Source organism: Kryptolebias marmoratus, linkage group LG9 (assembly GCF_001649575.2).
Source record: "Kryptolebias marmoratus isolate JLee-2015 linkage group LG9, ASM164957v2, whole genome shotgun sequence".
In the NCBI taxonomy this organism is placed as follows: Eukaryota; Metazoa; Chordata; class Actinopteri; order Cyprinodontiformes; family Rivulidae; genus Kryptolebias; species Kryptolebias marmoratus.
Window position 1 is genome coordinate 18,351,616 of NC_051438.1, and position 17,253 is coordinate 18,368,868.

Below are 17,253 nucleotides of genomic sequence, written 5' to 3' on the forward strand. Positions count from 1 at the left end.
CGGAAAACGCCCCTCTCCTGCGTCTGATCCCCGCTCGTCAGCGCGTCGAGCCGGGTCGTGCACCGGCGAATCGAAAGCGAGGAGAACCTGCGATGGGAACGGGGGATGGTTGCAGCCGCACCGGGGCAAGCTAGCTAACTTTAACAATTGGCTGTTTCATCGATTTGTCCTTCCTGTACAGCATTATATTTATGCTTAAAAATGAGTGGACACTGCGGCGCCATGCTGGTCGGTTAAATTAGCCGCCTCGCATCCCGAAGCATGGAAACCAGGCGCAAAGAGGAGCTGGAAACAATGTTGTTATTAGCCAGTTAGCCTCCGTTAGCCCAGCTAGCTGTTAGTTACATTGAATAAGTAGGCTGAGTTAGCCCGGCTGTCGTGGCGTTTTCTGCGCTCCGTTTGTCCACAAAAAGTCTTCACCTGCGTGTCCCTGTCCACGACGGCCATGGCTCAGGAGGCCTTTCCTTTACATTTCCTTGTGTGGAACAACCAGTACCTGGAGCTGGATCGAGAGCTGCAGAAGAAAGAGGTAAGAAGTGGGAGAGGCTGGCTGGTGTTTTACAGATGTCGCACTGCAATGCGCCGATGATGCTGACAGCGGAGTGGGGGGGGGTTATTCTGGTGTTCTGGCTGTGCAGCACGACGTGGAGCGCCTGGATCCGAGGGGACGGACCCCGCTGGAGCTGTCTGTCTGTCTGGGCCACCTGGAGTCGACCCGGGTGCTGCTGAGACACTCCGCAGACCCGACCCACTGCAGCCCGCAGGGCTGGACCGGTGAGCACCGGGCTGCTGCTGCTGCTGCTCCCAGCCCTAAGTCTGCACGGACCTGGGGAGGGGTGGAGGTGGAGGTGGGGGCTTCGGTTGGTAAATGTTTCGACTCTCAGTCTTGCAGGAGGCGGTGAGCACCGGGGACCCGGAGCTGGTGCAGCTGGTGCTTCAGTACAGAGACTTTAAGAGAGCCACCGAGAGACTGGCGGGCATCCCGGAGCTGCTCAGCAAGCTCAGACAGGTAAAAAACCACACCTGAACATGAGAAACATCCGGCTCCAGAGACTCTGAATGTGCAGCTATACAATGACAAGACTCTAAAAGGGATAAAAAGCACATTTAGGACCTAATAACACCGTTTTCTCCCTGTCTCTGCAGGCACAAGACTTCTATGTAGAGATGAAGTGGGAGTTCACCAGCTGGGGTGACTGACCCTCACACACACACACAGATCATTTTCAGCACTCCTGTAGCTGGACAGCTCCCTAACAGGATCCTTCTGCAAATTAAAGCGACTCATTGCAAAGTTTGAAATCAAACTAAGATGTTATCCTGAACTGTACCAGATGGTGCAGTTCGTACAAGTTCACTCCAGCAGGTTTTCAGATATGGCAAGACAGCGATTCTGAAATGTGGGTATGCACCCGACGTAAACAATAACAGAATCTGTCTAAAACCACGTGGAAGCTTGTGTTGTGTGATTGACTTATGTCTTAATATTTACTATAAGAAAACTTTTGATCACAGACGCACAGATGTTTGCTTCTCGCTGCCTTTTAGCTTCAGTTGTCAGTAAATAAACCAGTGATCGTAGATTCTGTAAATGTGATTTATTAGAACATTAAAACAGCCTAATGAGGCCTCTCTGTGTTCACCTCTTCTTGTCGTGTCTTGTTCTGTGAAACGTCTCTCCTCCTCTCGTCGTCTCATCCCAGTGCCCCTGGTGTCGAAGGTTTGTCCCAGTGACGTGTACCGCGTGTGGAAAAGCGGCTCGTGCCTCCGCGTGGACACCACCCTCCTGGGCTTCGAGCACATGACCTGGCTGAAAGGACGGCGCAGCTACATCTTCAAGGGCGAAGGTGGGTGACACCGGAACCGAACGGGGTGGAGATTTGGTGTCTGGTCGTGAGGCTTTGCTCTGACTCCCCCCCCTCTAAGACGATGGCGCCGTGGTGATGGAGGTGGACCACGAGAAGCAGGTGGTGTACACGGAGCCGCTGGTGCTGTCCCCGCGGGACGCGCCCTCCCTGCTGGCAGCCATGCAGCCGTCGCAAGAGAACACGGCCCAGAGGCTCACGTCGCCCATCGTCTCCACGCACCTCAACACGCGAAACATCGCCTTCGAGCGGTAAAACGGAAAACTCGACACTCAGCAGCTAATTGGCTTTTAATCATTCAGTTCTCTTGCCTTCTTCATCCTCGTGTGTTCACGAACATTCAGCGACAAAGATAAAACCCGTCTCTAAAGATCTCACTGAATTTACGTCTGATCCAGGAACAAGTCTGGGATCTGGGGCTGGCGTTCAGAGAAGACCGAGGTCGTCAGTGGCTACGAAGCCAAGGTAAGAAGTCTGACCTCTGATTTGATTTCATTTTAGTCTGTTGGTTGTCTGAGAGAGCATAACATTCAGCACTGTTTGAAATAATACACACATCAATCAAAACCAAAGATTAACTCCAGATGATTAAAAAAACACGTGTTTGAATATATCTAATAGGTGGTTTGATTTATGAAGTGTCTAAATTCAAAAGGTGCTTTAGTCTCATATGGGGGGGTATGAACAGTTAAATATTGACATTCTCTGTGTGACATTTTTATCGTCTGTCTGTCATGTTAGCAAAATATCTCATGAACCACGAGAAGGATTTTAATGAAAGTATCAGAAGCTAATTACTGCGTGTGCGTCTACAACTGGTTAGTCTTTGGAGTCGACTTGATTCAAGATGGCGGCCACAGCTGATCAAGCTTAGTCGACAAAAAGATGGCTTAAACTCAGTCGTTTTTTTTCATCATAGGGTTTGATGACTGCTAATCAAAGCAGAACTCCATCATTTCTCTGCAACATTAAAATAATGCTTCAAAACTTAAGTTTCAGGCCTGACTCTGAGTGGTTTGGATAAGAAACATGTAATTTTCTGGAGCCAGTAAAAGCGCAGTCTCCTTTTTCTTTCAGCTGTTCCCTTTTCAGGGGTCGCCACAGCTAGTCGTCCTCCTCCATCTTCTGTGTCCTCTGTCCAACTACCTCCATGTCCTCTCTAACTGCATCCATATGTCTCCTCTTTGTCTCTTTCCTGGCAGCTGCATCTCTAACATCCTTCTACCAATATACCCACTGTCCCTCCTCTGATTTTAGGCCAGTAAAAGCACATTAAAGGTGTGTGAAAGATGTGTGTTTTTTGTTTCATGTTTGTGCGTTCAGGTTTACAGCGCAACCAACGTGGAGCTGGTGACTCGTTCGAGGACAGAGCATCTATCAGACCAGGACAAGTCCAGGAGCAAAGGTAAAAAACTCAGCTTCACTGGCAGAAAGTTTATGTTAAGCCCTTTGAACCGTTTATATGATGTAGGAGCAAAATGTTGTGCTTGGCTTAAAAACGACAGCTGAGAAACGTCAGTATTTTGTGCTTTCTTAGATCTTACTGATTAAAACTCATCCGCTCTTCATTATTCTCAGGCTCGAAGACTCCTCTGCAGTCTTTCCTGGGCATCGCCGAGCAACACACGGCTCACAACGGGGTAAGAGTCTCCACCACGTTCATCCACGCTCACGTCTCGTGGCGGCTGCACCCGCCTCTGATGGACACTTACAGCTGCGTCTCTGTCCTTCCGCCAGAGCAACGTGTCCCAGTGCGCCAGTCCCCACAACCCCACAGCCATCACAGCCGAGGAGTACTTCAACCCGGAGTTCAACCTGAACGGCCGGGACATCGGACGTCCTGTCGAGCTCACCAGCAAAGTCCAGAGGTAACAGCGTAAGAGCAGCGCAGCGGGAGACAGGAAGCCAGAGCCTTCGGGGCGAAAACAGAGCTGCCCGTCCTTTATTTCTGCGTGCTTGTCTCCAGGTTCAAAGCCACGCTGTGGTTGAGTGAGACGCACCCTCTGTCCCTGGCTGAGCAGGTGACGCCCATCATAGACCTCATGGCCATCTCCAATGCCCACTTTGCCAAGCTGCGTGACTTCATCACCCTGCGCCTGCCGCCGGGCTTCCCTGTCAAGATAGGTGAGTCGAGCCGGAATAGCTTCGAGGGATTCTGCTTGTCTCTGGCTTTATTCCTGAGGCGTTAGTCGATGCGCGCTCTCCTCCTGTCCCACTCCGCTTTGTCGCTTTGCCTTTCAGAGATCCCTCTGTTCCACGTGTTGAACGCCAGAGTGACTTTCAGCAACCTGTGCGGCTGCGACGAGCCGGTCAGCTCCGTGACGGTTCACAAGCCCGAGAGCACTGAAGAAGCCGGTAACTATTGACTCACGGAAACACCATTTTTACAAACTTAAACAGCACAACAAAATATCAGGCAGCTAAATGCGCCGGAGATGCATCGTTCCCGTTTGAACTCCCTCAGGTCAGTGTAGCCCCGCCTTCCACTGCGAGGTCGACCCCCTGGTGTTCGAGCCCCCTCCGGACTACACCGTCCTCGGTCCGGGCCGCAGCGAGCCGATGAGGGACGAGGACGACAACCTGCTGCAGTTCGCCATCCAGCAGAGCCTGCTGGACGCCGGCACGGAGAGCGACCAGGTCAGAGCACGGCGGACGAGCAGGTCCGCTCAAAGATTAAAGCGGTTTGGGGCGTTCAATCCGTGCTGCTTGGTGGTTTTTTAAAATTTCGTCCTTGCCTTCACAAATGAAATATCTCTAATAATACGGCTTCCAGAACTTGGTTTTCAGACCTTTTTATATCAAATTATTAATTTACCTTATATAAGACATATAATATATGTCTTATATAATCTAACATATATAATTACTACTTTAGAAAAGACATAACCAAATGACTAAAGGGAAAAAAGTCACATTTAAGAAGCCTGCATTTCCTAACTGATAAACTAATACAGTTATTATGGGAAAACCGCAGTAAACATTCATGTTTTAAGGCCTGATTTAAGAGAACCAATATTTTCTGCAGTCATAAAAATAAAAGATTACTGAAAAATTAAATTTCATGAGAACTCTGCACAAAATATTCTCAGATTTTTAAGCAAAATGACCGGCGGTAGAGACCCAGTCTGTCACATGCTGGGAGGCTACTTCTATGCATTTAAAACACAATAATGTGGCCGGAGTTTCACAAGTCCAGCAGGTGGCAACAAAGGGCTAGTTTGTCAATTGTTTATTCGAAATAAAATCTTTTTAGCAGGAGTTTTTGTGTAATCTTAGTCCCTGATAGATCTACAAATGTGGAAAATGAGCAGATTTTCCTCACAAAGCCTAATTTTCGCAGCACATTAGCTGTGAGATTTGTGTGCAGAGACACATAAAGCCTGAGAGGTCAATGATAAAAAAAAGTTTTTTTGTTCATATTTCCCCCACACGAACAGTCTTCGATTCCAGGAGCTCATTTCTTGTTGTCTGTACAGTCAGGTAACATCAGTGCTGCCATCTTGTGGTTTTAATTACCGCCTTGGTTTCCAGGTGACCATCTGGGAGGCGCTGACCAACAGCCGCCCGGTGCCGCAGTCTCCGCTGTACGAGGAAGACTCTCAGCTGGAGAGGTGAGCCACCTTTACCTGCATCAGCCCCGCTGGTTTGTTTCTGTCTTCACGTCGCTCGACCCGCCCGCAGCGGATTTTCAGGCCTCAGTCCTTAAAGGACGGCGATCTTTTACCGTCTGCTTAATGAAACTCAGTGGGGTTTCAGCGTCTGATGCGCCGCTCGCAGGCGGTGAACTAACCCCGGCACGCGCGGAGTTGGAGTCCAGAGAAAGGGACGATGATGACGGTGAAAAAAGCAAAAACGTCTCAACAGAAGTTAGATTTAAATGGCTTTGATCCAAAGAGTAACAGCGCTGGATCTGTCGTCAGGGAGTGTTTCAGACTTTAAAATACCACAGTATATATTATGTATCACGATAAAGCCCCAGAAGATTACAGTTTTAGTTTTATGTTGTGTCGCTAAGCTGTGAAATAAATTCTCTGAGTCTTCAAGTGTATTTTTATTAATTAGGTCTTTAAAAAACGACTCCATTAGTTAGATTTCTCTTCCCTTGAGAGCATCATTCATCCTCTAATTAAGCTGTAATAAGAATCTCTCAGTAGGACAGTGAGGCCACCCTCCTTGACGTCGTGTCTTCATTTTGTCTCGTCTCAGGGCGATCCAGGAGTCCCTGTCCATCTCGCTGGCCAGCAGAGAGGGCGAGGACCCCGCCGACCCCAGCCAGCCGTCCTCCGTGTCCCCGCTGGACCCCGCCGCCAACTCCCCGCTCTCCTTCAGCACGGGCGCCGACCCCCAGCTGTCCGGGCACTTCGGCGTGGCGAGCAGCTTCGACGAGCAGCTTCGGCTCGCCATGGAGCTGTCGTGCCGGGAGCAGGAGGAGAACGACAGGTGGGGGTCGGGGGCTTTTTTTCCCACGGAGCACATTTACGTTTGCACCTTCTTCCTGTTTAATCACATCTGCATCCAGTGCAGGTCAGGACGAGGCAGGAGGAAGACATAAATAAAGATATTTGTTTATTTCTCCTCATAAACAAACCATAGATGTGTCTATAAAAGCTCCACTGTAACTCGTAAAACGTCATCTTTACAACTGTTTTATTATTTAAAACTTAAAAATACCTCAAATTTAAGGTGTTGTCCTTACATTTTGGATAAAACAACAAAAAAGGCTCGAAGCCTTTGTAATAAACATTTGTTTATTTACATAAAAAAGGACATTTTGTTTTAAATAAAGTTGACTCAGGATGCTTTTCTGCTCCTTTAAGTCTGAATATTTGGATTTATTTTTTATATTATGTATTTGTACAAATGTAAGGTCAAAAAGATGAGAAACTCTCTGCTCTTTTACATTAGGATCTTTCAAAAACCTGATAAAAAACACATTTTTAGCCTTATTTTCATTATTATTCTGTAGTTTTTTGTTTTATAATTGTTTTTTTTAAACAAACAGCAGTTTAGTTGTTTTAAAATGCACATATAAATAAATTTGACTTTGATGAGGAATTAAATCAGAATCAGCTTCATTTGACCAAGTCGTGCAAAAAAACATGGAATTAGACTCTGGTTCCACTTTGCTCTCGGGGCACAAGCATTCGGGTGCAAATATCAACGTAAGAAAAGATAAGAGTGATGCAAATAAAACAATAAATAAAATAATAAAATAAAAACTGTAGCTCACAGTGCAGCAAAACAACTGAACAAAAACCTTGGAAGCAGCGAGGGGACCAGCTGCTCCGCCATGTTGGACCTCCAGGATGAAGAAAAGTCCAGTTTTAGAAGTTTTTACTGACAGTTTACGTTCGTGTTTGTGTGATTTTGTGTGATCCAAGCCTTTCGTTCGTCCCGCAGCTTTAAAGCTCACAAAAAACACACATTTGGTTCCGTCAAACAACTATATATTTACCTGTTACGGCTTCAAAGTTCACCTTTAAAACTGTAATTTGTCTCTTGGGAAGGTGGAACTGAAAGGTGGTTTGATTTTACAGCTGAGGTTTGAAATTAAGCTGCGAATTAAAAACATTTCAGTGGCCTTCGGAGGACTAAAAGAGACCAAAAACACCAGAAACAGGTGCTTGTTGGAATATAAAATCACTAATCTGCATTTTGTTTTTCCTTCGTAGGAAGAGGAAGGAGGAAGAGGAGGAGCTGGAGAGGATCCTGCAGCTGTCCCTCACCGAGAAGTAATGTACCACCGAGGAACAATCACCTTAATTTATTCAGTTTTATTTTTTGAACCCCGAGACGTTAAATTATTACTATTATTACAGATGTTTTATTTGTCTTTCCGACACAAAGGCTGCTACCACAGATTGTAAAAGACCTGAGGAGAGACTCCGACAAGTGAAGGAGGAGACAAAAGGGAGTCTTTGTTTTTCTTTTTTATTGAATATTTTTCACAGTCTTGCTGTCTTCGAGTGATGTGCGACCCTTAAACTTATACGGTCCACTACAGTGATGAAACTTCATGGAATAAATTATAAAAACACGATTATAACATTTGAAACATTTATGTTGGCTTTACTCCTGAGTGTGAAAATAAAAAAAAAATCTATTTATAAAGATCAACCTGAATTATGCTCCTTTTCTTAACATTTTGTTCTTTAATTATTATTCTTACTTTCAAGCTGAGGCACAAAAATAAAACACAAATATTGAACCAAAACTAAACATTTACAAAATAAAACCTCGAAAACATGAATCTGGAAAGTGTATTTTTTCTCCAAACATGATTTAAAAAGCAGAAAATAATCACCAATCGGTGCTGAAATCTCCTGTTCTCAAACCTAAAACATTTAAACAACAAAAAACTTGCAATTAAAAATTACATTTTATTTATTAAATCTGTATTTTCTTGTTTTCTCAGCGCCACGGCTGTCAAACGTTAGTCTCATTTAAACCCAATCAGAGGCAGAAATCTGCAGCTTAATGCAGTTATATGTAAAATATAACGTGTCCTGAATACGAGAATAAGATAAAGTGTTGGTGAAACGTCGCTACGGCTTCGAGATATTCTGTCATTCTGGGTGGAGCTCGTCTTTTCTGCCTCCACTTCTGTTCTCAAGTATTTCACTTCTCCTGTCTTTCTTTCTCTTATTAAGCATTGTTGTGTCTCGTCACACGGTTTTGAAATAAAACGGGCAAAAATCTACATTTTCACAAAAACAGACGACGGCAGTCATCATGTTTTTGGTCAGTCGTGTTTGGAGCTCTGCAGCTGAGGGATAATTCAGAGCAGGAACATCATTTAAAGCCGAAACGCGTCGCAGGAAGTTCGACTTCTTGTGTCTGAACTGGCATCTCGATTTCTTTCACGGTTTTTACCCAGTCCCGGTTTAGGTTTCACGACTTTTGGAGATTTTTTTCCCCATAAAACGATGGACTGACAGTTGTTAATGTCGCACTCTTTACTTCTAAAACGTGTAAAATTTTCAAAATCTTTTGTGAACAAACTCTTCTGACTTCTTTTTTTTTTTTTTGGTACAGATACAAATTACACATCAACCTGTAGGGATTTTTGTCTTCTTCCACCAAAGGTGTCTCTCGCTGACATCAGAGTTATGGTTTTCTCTCAAATCCTCCCAGAATGTGTTTTATTTCAGATCAGAAAGTTCTCTTCAGAGCTCCAACATAAAAATGTAAAAATTCCCGTGTTTGACCATCAGAGGCATCTGCTGCCCGCGGGTCAAGAATTTTAAAGAGCTGACTTGTAGTTTTTGCGCAGCGACTGTTTGTTTGAGGCTTAGTTTTCAGGCCGTTTCTGTCTGCCCCTCGCTGTCAGGGAGTGACAGACGCAGGCGTGCGGTTGCCGTGGTGACCCAGCTGTGACGTGTCTTTTGATCTTGGCTCTCTTTGCGCTTCTTGTACATCAAAAAAAGGGAGGTGTTTCTGAGATTATTACATTTTTTAAATTTTGATTTTAGGGCAGCAGCTGCATCGAGACCTTTCCAAACTTGTGAGGAAACTTTGTGGTTCGGAGAATCAAGCCGAGGGTGACAGATGGAGACGTTTCTGGCCGCTGAGTAATTTTCAGTGTCATCAAATCAACGTAGGCTGAGCAGTAGTGCAGATACAAACCTTATTTATGTGACTGTTTTTGTCTCTGTTATTCTGAGCGGTCCTTGAACGTCTCTCGGCTGACGTCACTGGCGGGTGAACGTCGGCTCTTCTCAGGCCGTGGAACTGCTCCACGGCGCCCCGTGGGATTCACGGCATTGGTTCTTGTACACGGCGGCCGTCTCCTCTCCGGACGTGCTGTAGATGTTCTCTCGCCTGTGCTGTAAGACCACTCGGAGCTCACTGTCCAGCTGAGCTAGTGCGGACAGAAAACACGTCGCTGGTTTTAGCCACAAACAGCTGAAGGTCAGACGATCAAAGCAGAGAAAAAACTTTTTCTATTAACCCTTTCACGCATAGAGGTCACTACAGTGTACAGCTGTTTAAAAGTGTTTTTTCTCTATAAATGCCTGCAATTTTGGCCACTGCTGCATATAGTCCACTCTATTGGAAGCTATTGCATCATCCCATACAAAAGAATCCCATTGGCTGGTCATTGCAATGGGAAAAAATAATCAGTGAAACCAAGATGACTAATAGACAGGGAGAAAGACTGAACACCTCGGCTATTTCCATTTCTACCTTCTATAAAAAGACACCATTGCAGGTAAAAAAAATATAATTACATCAAGTAACATCTAAGTTGACATTATATGTAAAAAATTTCCAAGTTTTGATTTTATATTTTGAGGAAATACAGATTAATCACCTGTCCACTCAATTGTACATCATGCATCACAAGCTATGTTTCAACTTCAATGCAGTGTCAATTACTACCAATGTTGTTCTTGAAAATAATTCATATCCTATAATATTTTGGCTATAAATCAACTTCTTTATGTTTTTATAATGTAATTTCAGTTTTTTCCATATATCCTTCTATTTTGTAGAGCTCAAAAAGACAGGCATACAGGGTAATAGAGGAGTTTCTAGACTCAAGTGAGGAAGACTGTGATTCTGGTAGCAGTGATGAGGAATGGCTGCCAGTACAGACAGGTGCAAGCAGAGAGGTAGGCTCAAGCAGTGATAGTAAAGGTGAGGAGTCTAGAAATGTTGCTGAGGAAGTTGAGGCTGAGGAAGGAGATGAGGATGTTGAACCTGAGGGACCACCACCTTCCAGAGCTCAGGGGAAAAAAGCAAAAGAATCAACAATCAATATTGTTTGTCTATCAAACAATATATCCCCAAAAAACCCAAGCCCTGGGGAATTAAAGTGTGGGTGCAAGCAGGATCCTCTGGGCACATGTACAACTTTGAACCCTATTAAGGTCCAGCTGGGGGACGAGGTGAGATCAGTCAGCTGGGAATGACTGGAGATATTGTCATGCGCCTTTGTGAAGACATTCAGGACAAAAATCACAAGGTGTTTTTTAACAATTTCTTTTGCACCATTACCCTCCTTCATGTACTGGAACAGCAAGGGATCTATGGCACTGGCACATGTAGAACCAACAGGAACATATCTTTATTTTGTAACCTTGTTTTACATACCTAAATATAAATAAAACGCCTAGTGAAAAAAAGTTTTATGTTTCTGTTAACTTTTATGTTTATCAATAGAGCTTAAATAGAGAGGTATACAGAGTAGTGGAGGAACCACCATTCCAATATAATACCATATTACAACTGTATAACTAAATTACAACTATACCTATATAACTACCATGTTATTACATTGATGTTTTTTACAGTACAAAACGCATGAAGTACACTTGAGTGGACAGATAAATATTTCTTTAGAGATAAAAGATTAAAAAAAAATTTTTTTCAAACCTTGTTTTACATCCCTAAGGAAGTATAAAAACACTTAGTAAAAAAATCCTGATTGAGTTTTTCATATTTCATGCATGAAAGGGTTAAATATGCAGCACTGAGCGCCGAGCGACTTAAAGGAGCAAAACATGAACTAAAAGCCAAGAAAGCTAACTGCTAGCTAAAAGCTAAAAGTAGAAAAGTAGCTAAAAGCAGCGGGTTTAATTAAAAGTTAAAAAAGGCTAGCTAACAGTATCAAAAGGCTAACAGCTAAAATAAAGCAAAAGAAAAAAAAGAAAAAAAAGCAGCAAAAGCCTAAGTGAAAAACAAACAAACAGAATGGTAACTAAAAAGTAAAAGTAGCAGGACGGCATCTATATGCTAAAAGTAGCAAAAGGCTAGCTAAGAGCTAAACGTAGCAGAATAGTAGCTAAAAATCTGAAAACAGCACAAGAAAACAAAACTATTTTTACATCATATTTTTCCAGGCATTAAAGGGATGGTAAAGTTTTCCTATGGAGAGGATACAAAGATTTGAAAAATAAAATTAGATATTTTGAAAAGTAAGTCAGAGTAGTTAGATTGGAGGACAAAACAGGACAACCACAGTAACAAAACCCACTAAAAGTAAAACAATATTAATTATAATAATATTCACCTAACTTGAAGCTGTGGTCATCGGGCACGTGGTCGTCCGGCACGACGTACTCGCCCTCGTCCGCCTTCTCTGGAGGTGGGTACAGCTCCTCTCTTGTCTTCGAACGCATCATCGGCAGCACCTGGGCCCTGGGCGGCGCTATGGGCGGGGGCGAGGAGACGCTGATGCACTTCGGAGGCACGGGCGAGTCTGAGGGACACAGACAGAGACACGCCCGTCAGGAGCTGGACGTGCTGGACGGGCGCGCAGGGCGGGGCTGCGTCTCACCGATGCGGGTGTCGTAGGGCTGACAGGCAACGTAGGGACAGAGGCGATACTCCGTCTTCTGCAGGAAGAATTTCAGGACGTCGTCCAGGGAGGGGACGCTGACCTGCGGAGCGGAGGGGACACGAGGACAGACGTGGTCAACGTCCTCTGATTAAATCGAACACATTAAATCCTAATAATCTGTGAAATAACTCTGAATGTGTAAACACCAGCCTGCTTAAAATATATATATCTACCTGGAATTAAAAACGTGACATGCTCACGGAAAGGTGGACCCAGTTTGTTGCTATGGAAACCAGGTGTTGAACCCTAAGCTCAGACTGAAGCTGGTTAACAGCGATCAGCACGTTTCACCTGTGAAGTGAGATGAACCTGAAGCGCTGACAGGTTGACGTTTAGCTGTTTACTGAACAGCTTTAGCTGCGCTTTTATTAAAAACTCCACACTGTTGCTAAAATCTTTGAAGGTTACTCATATTGTTACTGATTGCCTTTGGATTTTGACGCTTTACAAAGGGAACCTCGAACTCCGAGAGCCGTTCCAACGAAATCTTTCAACTTTTTTTGTCAAACCTCTGATTTTATTTGGTATCTTTGCGTTCAAACTGCAGGTGTCGAGGGGCAAAGAAATGTTAAATTCTTTGTCGTGTTGATTCAAATTTGGGTGTAAATTTAGTTGTTTCTGTTTCTGAGATTTCCTCTCCGCACGCCGCAGAGCGACAGCCGGGCGTCTGAGCTCCTGGACTTACCGGACTATCCAGGTCGATCACAAAGCCGAGGTTGGTGGAGGTCACCCTGTAGTTCTTCAGGACCGGACCGCTGGAACACAGAGAACGCCACGGTTATCATCCTATGATTCGTAGAGCTTTTCTGCGCACGCTTTAGATCAGGGGTCTCCAATCCTGGTCCTCAAGGGCCACCATCCTTCATGTTTTCCTTGTTTCTCTGCTCCAACACACCTGATTCAGTGGTTAAATCACCTCTTCTTGTTCTGCAGAAGCCTGTTAATCACCCATTGATTCAAATCAGCTGTGTTGGAGCAGAGAAACAAGTAAAACATGTAGGATGGAGGCCCTCGAGGACCAGGGTTGGAGACCACCGCTTTAGACACAAAGAGCTCTGCTTTGAGGGAGGAGGATCACACCTGGAGGTCTTTTGCCTGAGGGTCAGGGCGTAGTTCTTGGGCATGGCGGACGGGCGGAGGATGATGCTCCCGTTCTCCGGGTTGTCCTCAAGCATCTTCTCGGCCTCCTGTCGGCTCACGTCGAAGAAACACCTGCAGGAGTCGAAGAGAGGGGGGACAGTGTGACGGCGCTGTCGGGGAGGGCAGACATGACGACGGGAAGGTCGAGACTCACGACGGCATGCCGGTGGTGGCGGCAGTGGTAGCAGTGGTGGTGGCGGTGGTGGTGGTGGTGATGGTGGTGTTTTTGGGCTTCTGCTCGCTCGGTCGAGGCGGCAGGGGCGGGCGAGCGAGCTGGGGGTTTCTCCTGCCCTCCAGAAGCAGAACCTCCTCCAGCTTTATCATCTGACCGGGCAGCAGCTGCAGCTGTTTGGGAATCTCTTTCTGCGCGAGGAAACACACCTCAGGTTACAAAAGACAGAGCACGACGAGACGCTGCTGAGGAAAAAAAAAGGGGTTTTATGGCTCGTTTATGAGCACAAAACCGCTTCCTGCTAAGAATCAGAAAGGAGGTTTAATAACTAATACTGACCAAAAACAAGCAGATCAGGTACTGAAAAACACCGAAATATATGTGGGTTTATGTTTTATAATACCACTTTTCATCTTTAAGGATGATTTTCTGAAAACACCTCGGGACTCCAGAGCATCCCTCTACCTCTCCACGCTCTCTTCCACCTGCTCCCTACTCTCACTGCAGATCACACAGAAATCTTCCTCTAAATATCAACCAAAACGTACCAGTTTCCCTTTGATTCACTTGATATATGTTGGAGGAAATATCGAAATAAGGGTACCTTTATAAAGGATTTATTAATGCTTTATAAGTGGGGAATTTAGTGAGTTTGTCAACATTTTATAAAGCATTAGGAAGCTTTTATGAAACGCTGTTCGTACGATGAAGCAGGCTCGTTTTTTGGCAACACCAGGTGATGGACTTTAAGTCGTTTGGGTAAACGAATAAATAAAAAAACTTTGTGTCTACATGTGCTCATAATGTTGACAAAGGTGTGGTTTTTATAACCTAAATTGTAAAGGAAACAGCGAGAATGCAGAGTGCAGACACATGTTGGCTCACTATTTGCCAAGAAATGAGTCAGTTTCCTCCTTTTAATGGTTTATTAGGTGTTTAAATCTTAATAATAGCCACACTATTACCTATTAAATAGTCATTCATAAGGGTACCCTTATTGTAAAGGGGTACTAAAATCAGTTTTTGGATCACTTTGTTTGTTTGCACAGTTACAGATCTGTGTATCTGGAGCAGTTTTAAAGGCAAGTCTGCTTCACTCGTCTAATTGTCATCTGAGCAATGGTTCACCCACAGCTGGCGATAGAAGACACGGGAGGAGCAGAATCAGCTGGGTGGAGCTGATGCTCGTCGTGTCTCAGCGCAGTTAAAGCCATCACCCAGAGGTGATTCAGCTGAAATGTTTTTTTTTTTAAAATTCCTTACTTTGACCACCGTCAGGATGTAGCCTCTCCACTCCTCTGCGGTGTCGGCGCAGTCCATCTGTCACCAGACAACAAAGATGTGAAAGCGCAAACAGAGGGTGAGCTGGATTTATCCCGTGGACCTCTGGTGATTACTGATTACTGATTACTGATTACTGATATGTAATATAATCTGTCTGCAGCCGACCTTCAGCTGCACCTCCTCTGACTGCAGGTTCAGGGTGAAGATGGTCGGTTGCCTGTTCTTGTAAGGAGACTCCATTTCCATGGACTTCAGCTGCTCCAGCTCCAGCTTCTCTACGTACTGACACACACACACACACACACATACACGTTTACAGTCACCAGTGGAACCTCCAGGGCTGGGTCCGCTCGGCTCCGGACTTCCACCGTCCTACAGTCACTCTTACCGTGACCTGCGTGTCGTCATCGTACAGGAACAGCGTCGCTCCTCTCAGCTCGCCATAGAAACTTCTGAAGCTCTGGAAGTCATAAAACAAATGAAATGTTCACCTTTGTGCAGCGGCAATAAATCAACGCTTATTACTGTGGGACCAAAGTGCAGATTCAAGCTGCTCGTTCTGTTTATTGCTTCGCTGGTTGGAGCTAACACAAACCACGGGGCTTCGCTCTTCAGTGGTTGTGTTTTAAAGGTTTACAACGTAATTATGTGTTTGTAGATAGATTGTTTGAACGCTGATTCAGAATTTCCTGGAGGTTTTTTTTTCACAAGTCTTTTCTAATCCAGTGGTTCCCAAACTTTTCAGCTTCTGACCCATAAAACAACAGTGACAAAGGTGTGTGACCCCATCTGTTGGCTGTTTAAACATCCAAACATGCTAATGACTCTTAAATAAGAGCATAATGACAACACAAACAGCCCTAACATCCATTAGGCTATTTTTAAAATTAATTTATGACTTGTATTTCAATTCTCTGTCACAATTATGGTTCAAATATATCATAAAATTTAGGTTTTTAATTTTAGGTTGATATCTGGAGATTATCTGAGGACCCCTACTTGGTGTTGGGTGACCCACATTGGGGTCCCGACCCCAACTTTGGGAATCATTGATCTAATCTAACTACTTCTTCACACTTGTACCCTTTCACGCGTCAAAACGTTCGACTCATTCAGGAGATGGCTGCTCCAACCTTTGGTCTTTGTAGCTTTTATGCTTTTTAAAATTATTTAACTTTATTTGAACATTTTGTTTCCATAGAAACAAGCCATACATCTCTTCTTTGAAATCTGCTCCAGCAAACTGGCTCCAGTTTTGTCTTCTCGTGTTACTTTTAGCTAACCTTTTGCTGCTTTAACAAACATTTTGATACTTTTAGCTCCTAGCTACTATTTTCTACTTTAGGCTAGAAATCAGCTTCAGCCTACGTGCTCTATTTTTGTATTATTCTATTCTATTTTTTAGGTTTTAGCTACCATTTTACTACTTTCAGCATTAGCTAATTTTTAGCTACTTTAGGCTTTCAGTCAGTGTTTTGTTCCTTTTAGCTTTCAGCTGGTGCTCTGCTTCTTTTAGCTTCACCAGCTCAGCTCAGCAGAAAATGCAGTTCCTGTCATTGAATAAACCATGACCCATGACTTATTATAAAAAGCAGCTACATTTAGGCTTCAGTGACACGTTTGTGTATCCATAGCTGAAGGAATACTTTTTAAAGCGACACTTCTTTACACCCGAACACCTGAACTCTTCATTCTTGTTGTTACCGTCTCCCTGGAGCTCCTCTTCAGCAGATTTCCAGAGTAGTAGAGCGGCAGAGCTGTGATGGTCTGCCTCCTCTTGTGGACGACTCTCGGGTGCACGGCCATGATCCGCCTCTTTGTCGGGAACCTCCAGAAACCCCTTTTCGTCCGTCCTGGTTCAGTTTGCCCTGCTCTCAGCTGAGTCCTGGGAAGTCCTTTGAGCGTCTCCCAAACGACTCCCGGCCCTGAAAACCTCAAACCTTCAATCTGAGAGCCGCTGTGCCGCAGAACGAGGAAACACTGCACTGATTTATGAAGAAGGAAGTAGTTAGTATGAAAAATTCCCAAATAAATATCTGCATTTGTACTTTGAACCTGGGCAGAACGCAGCACTGACCGCTCTCGGGAGCAATAAAGCACACACACACACACACACCTTCCAAGTTACAGTACTTCAGATTAATCATTAGATGAAACGCTTGTTTTACCTAACCCTAACCCTAGCATTGGGTCAAAATCAGGACACGAGTAACACTTCATCAGCTTTACTTTAGATTTTTATTTTAAGTTTAGACAATCTTGTAAGAACACACAGCTGACTCTGATTAAGACTAACAGCGGACAGGACGGTGCTCCCGTCTTGTCCTTAAGTGTCCTTCAAGGACAGTAGTCATGAAAACAATACCATCACAGACAGAAGTGCAAACTGAGCTCTGGGAAAGTTTCCAAACTTGTCCCGATAAAATCAACCACGTGACATCCAACCA

The 17,253-nt window shown here is 44.5% G+C and overlaps 2 protein-coding genes across 4 annotated transcripts; one reads left to right on the plus strand and one right to left on the minus strand.

Moving 5' to 3' along the window:
* The first annotated feature begins 98 nt into the window (after positions 1-98).
* Positions 99-8,065, plus strand: ankrd13d (ankyrin repeat domain 13 family, member D). Of its 2 annotated transcripts, XM_037977357.1 has the most exons (17): positions 99-529; positions 639-774; positions 885-1,009; positions 1,147-1,192; positions 1,704-1,847; positions 1,927-2,116; positions 2,264-2,330; positions 3,189-3,270; positions 3,444-3,505; positions 3,603-3,733; positions 3,832-3,989; positions 4,107-4,220; positions 4,330-4,502; positions 5,397-5,476; positions 6,072-6,305; positions 7,538-7,597; positions 7,713-8,065. In XM_037977357.1, the coding sequence occupies exons 1-17, from the start codon at positions 446-448 to the stop codon at positions 7,759-7,761; spliced, it is 1,935 nt and encodes a 644-aa protein (XP_037833285.1). In that variant the 5' UTR covers positions 99-445; the 3' UTR covers positions 7,762-8,065. The 2 variants fall into 2 exon arrangements, with proteins under 2 accessions (XP_037833285.1, XP_017283796.1); XM_017428307.3 differs by having other exon boundaries at positions 100-529; positions 7,538-8,065.
* Positions 7,783-17,253, minus strand: LOC108243088 (signal-transducing adaptor protein 1-like). Of its 2 annotated transcripts, none has more exons than XM_017428309.3 (10): positions 16,511-17,251; positions 15,195-15,266; positions 14,972-15,088; positions 14,786-14,842; positions 13,505-13,713; positions 13,291-13,422; positions 12,896-12,965; positions 12,148-12,250; positions 11,881-12,069; positions 7,783-9,726 (listed from the first exon to the last, which is right to left on the minus strand). In XM_017428309.3, the coding sequence occupies exons 1-10, from the start codon at positions 16,610-16,612 to the stop codon at positions 9,584-9,586; spliced, it is 1,194 nt and encodes a 397-aa protein (XP_017283798.1). In that variant the 5' UTR covers positions 16,613-17,251; the 3' UTR covers positions 7,783-9,583. The 2 variants fall into 2 exon arrangements, with proteins under 2 accessions (XP_017283798.1, XP_017283797.1); XM_017428308.3 differs by having other exon boundaries at positions 9,580-9,721; positions 16,511-17,253.

Bases quoted from the DNA above. Each gene is read 5' to 3' on its own strand.
- ankrd13d (XM_037977357.1), top strand. From the start codon at position 446: ATGGCTCAGGAGGCCTTTCCTTTACATTTCCTTGTGTGGAACAACCAG. The intron at 3,990-4,106 runs GTGAGTCGAGCC...TTTGCCTTTCAG, and splicing joins GGGCTTCCCTGTCAAGATAG to AGATCCCTCTGTTCCACGTG. The intron at 7,598-7,712 runs GTAATGTACCAC...TCCGACACAAAG, and splicing joins CAGCTGTCCCTCACCGAGAA to GCTGCTACCACAGATTGTAA.
- LOC108243088 (XM_017428309.3), bottom strand. From the start codon at position 16,612: ATGGCCGTGCACCCGAGAGTCGTCCACAAGAGGAGGCAGACCATCACA. The intron at 15,089-15,194 runs GTAAGAGTGACT...TGTGTGTGTCAG, and splicing joins ATGACGACACGCAGGTCACG to TACGTAGAGAAGCTGGAGCT. The intron at 13,714-14,785 runs GTAAGGAATTTT...TTCCTCGCGCAG, and splicing joins ACATCCTGACGGTGGTCAAA to AAAGAGATTCCCAAACAGCT.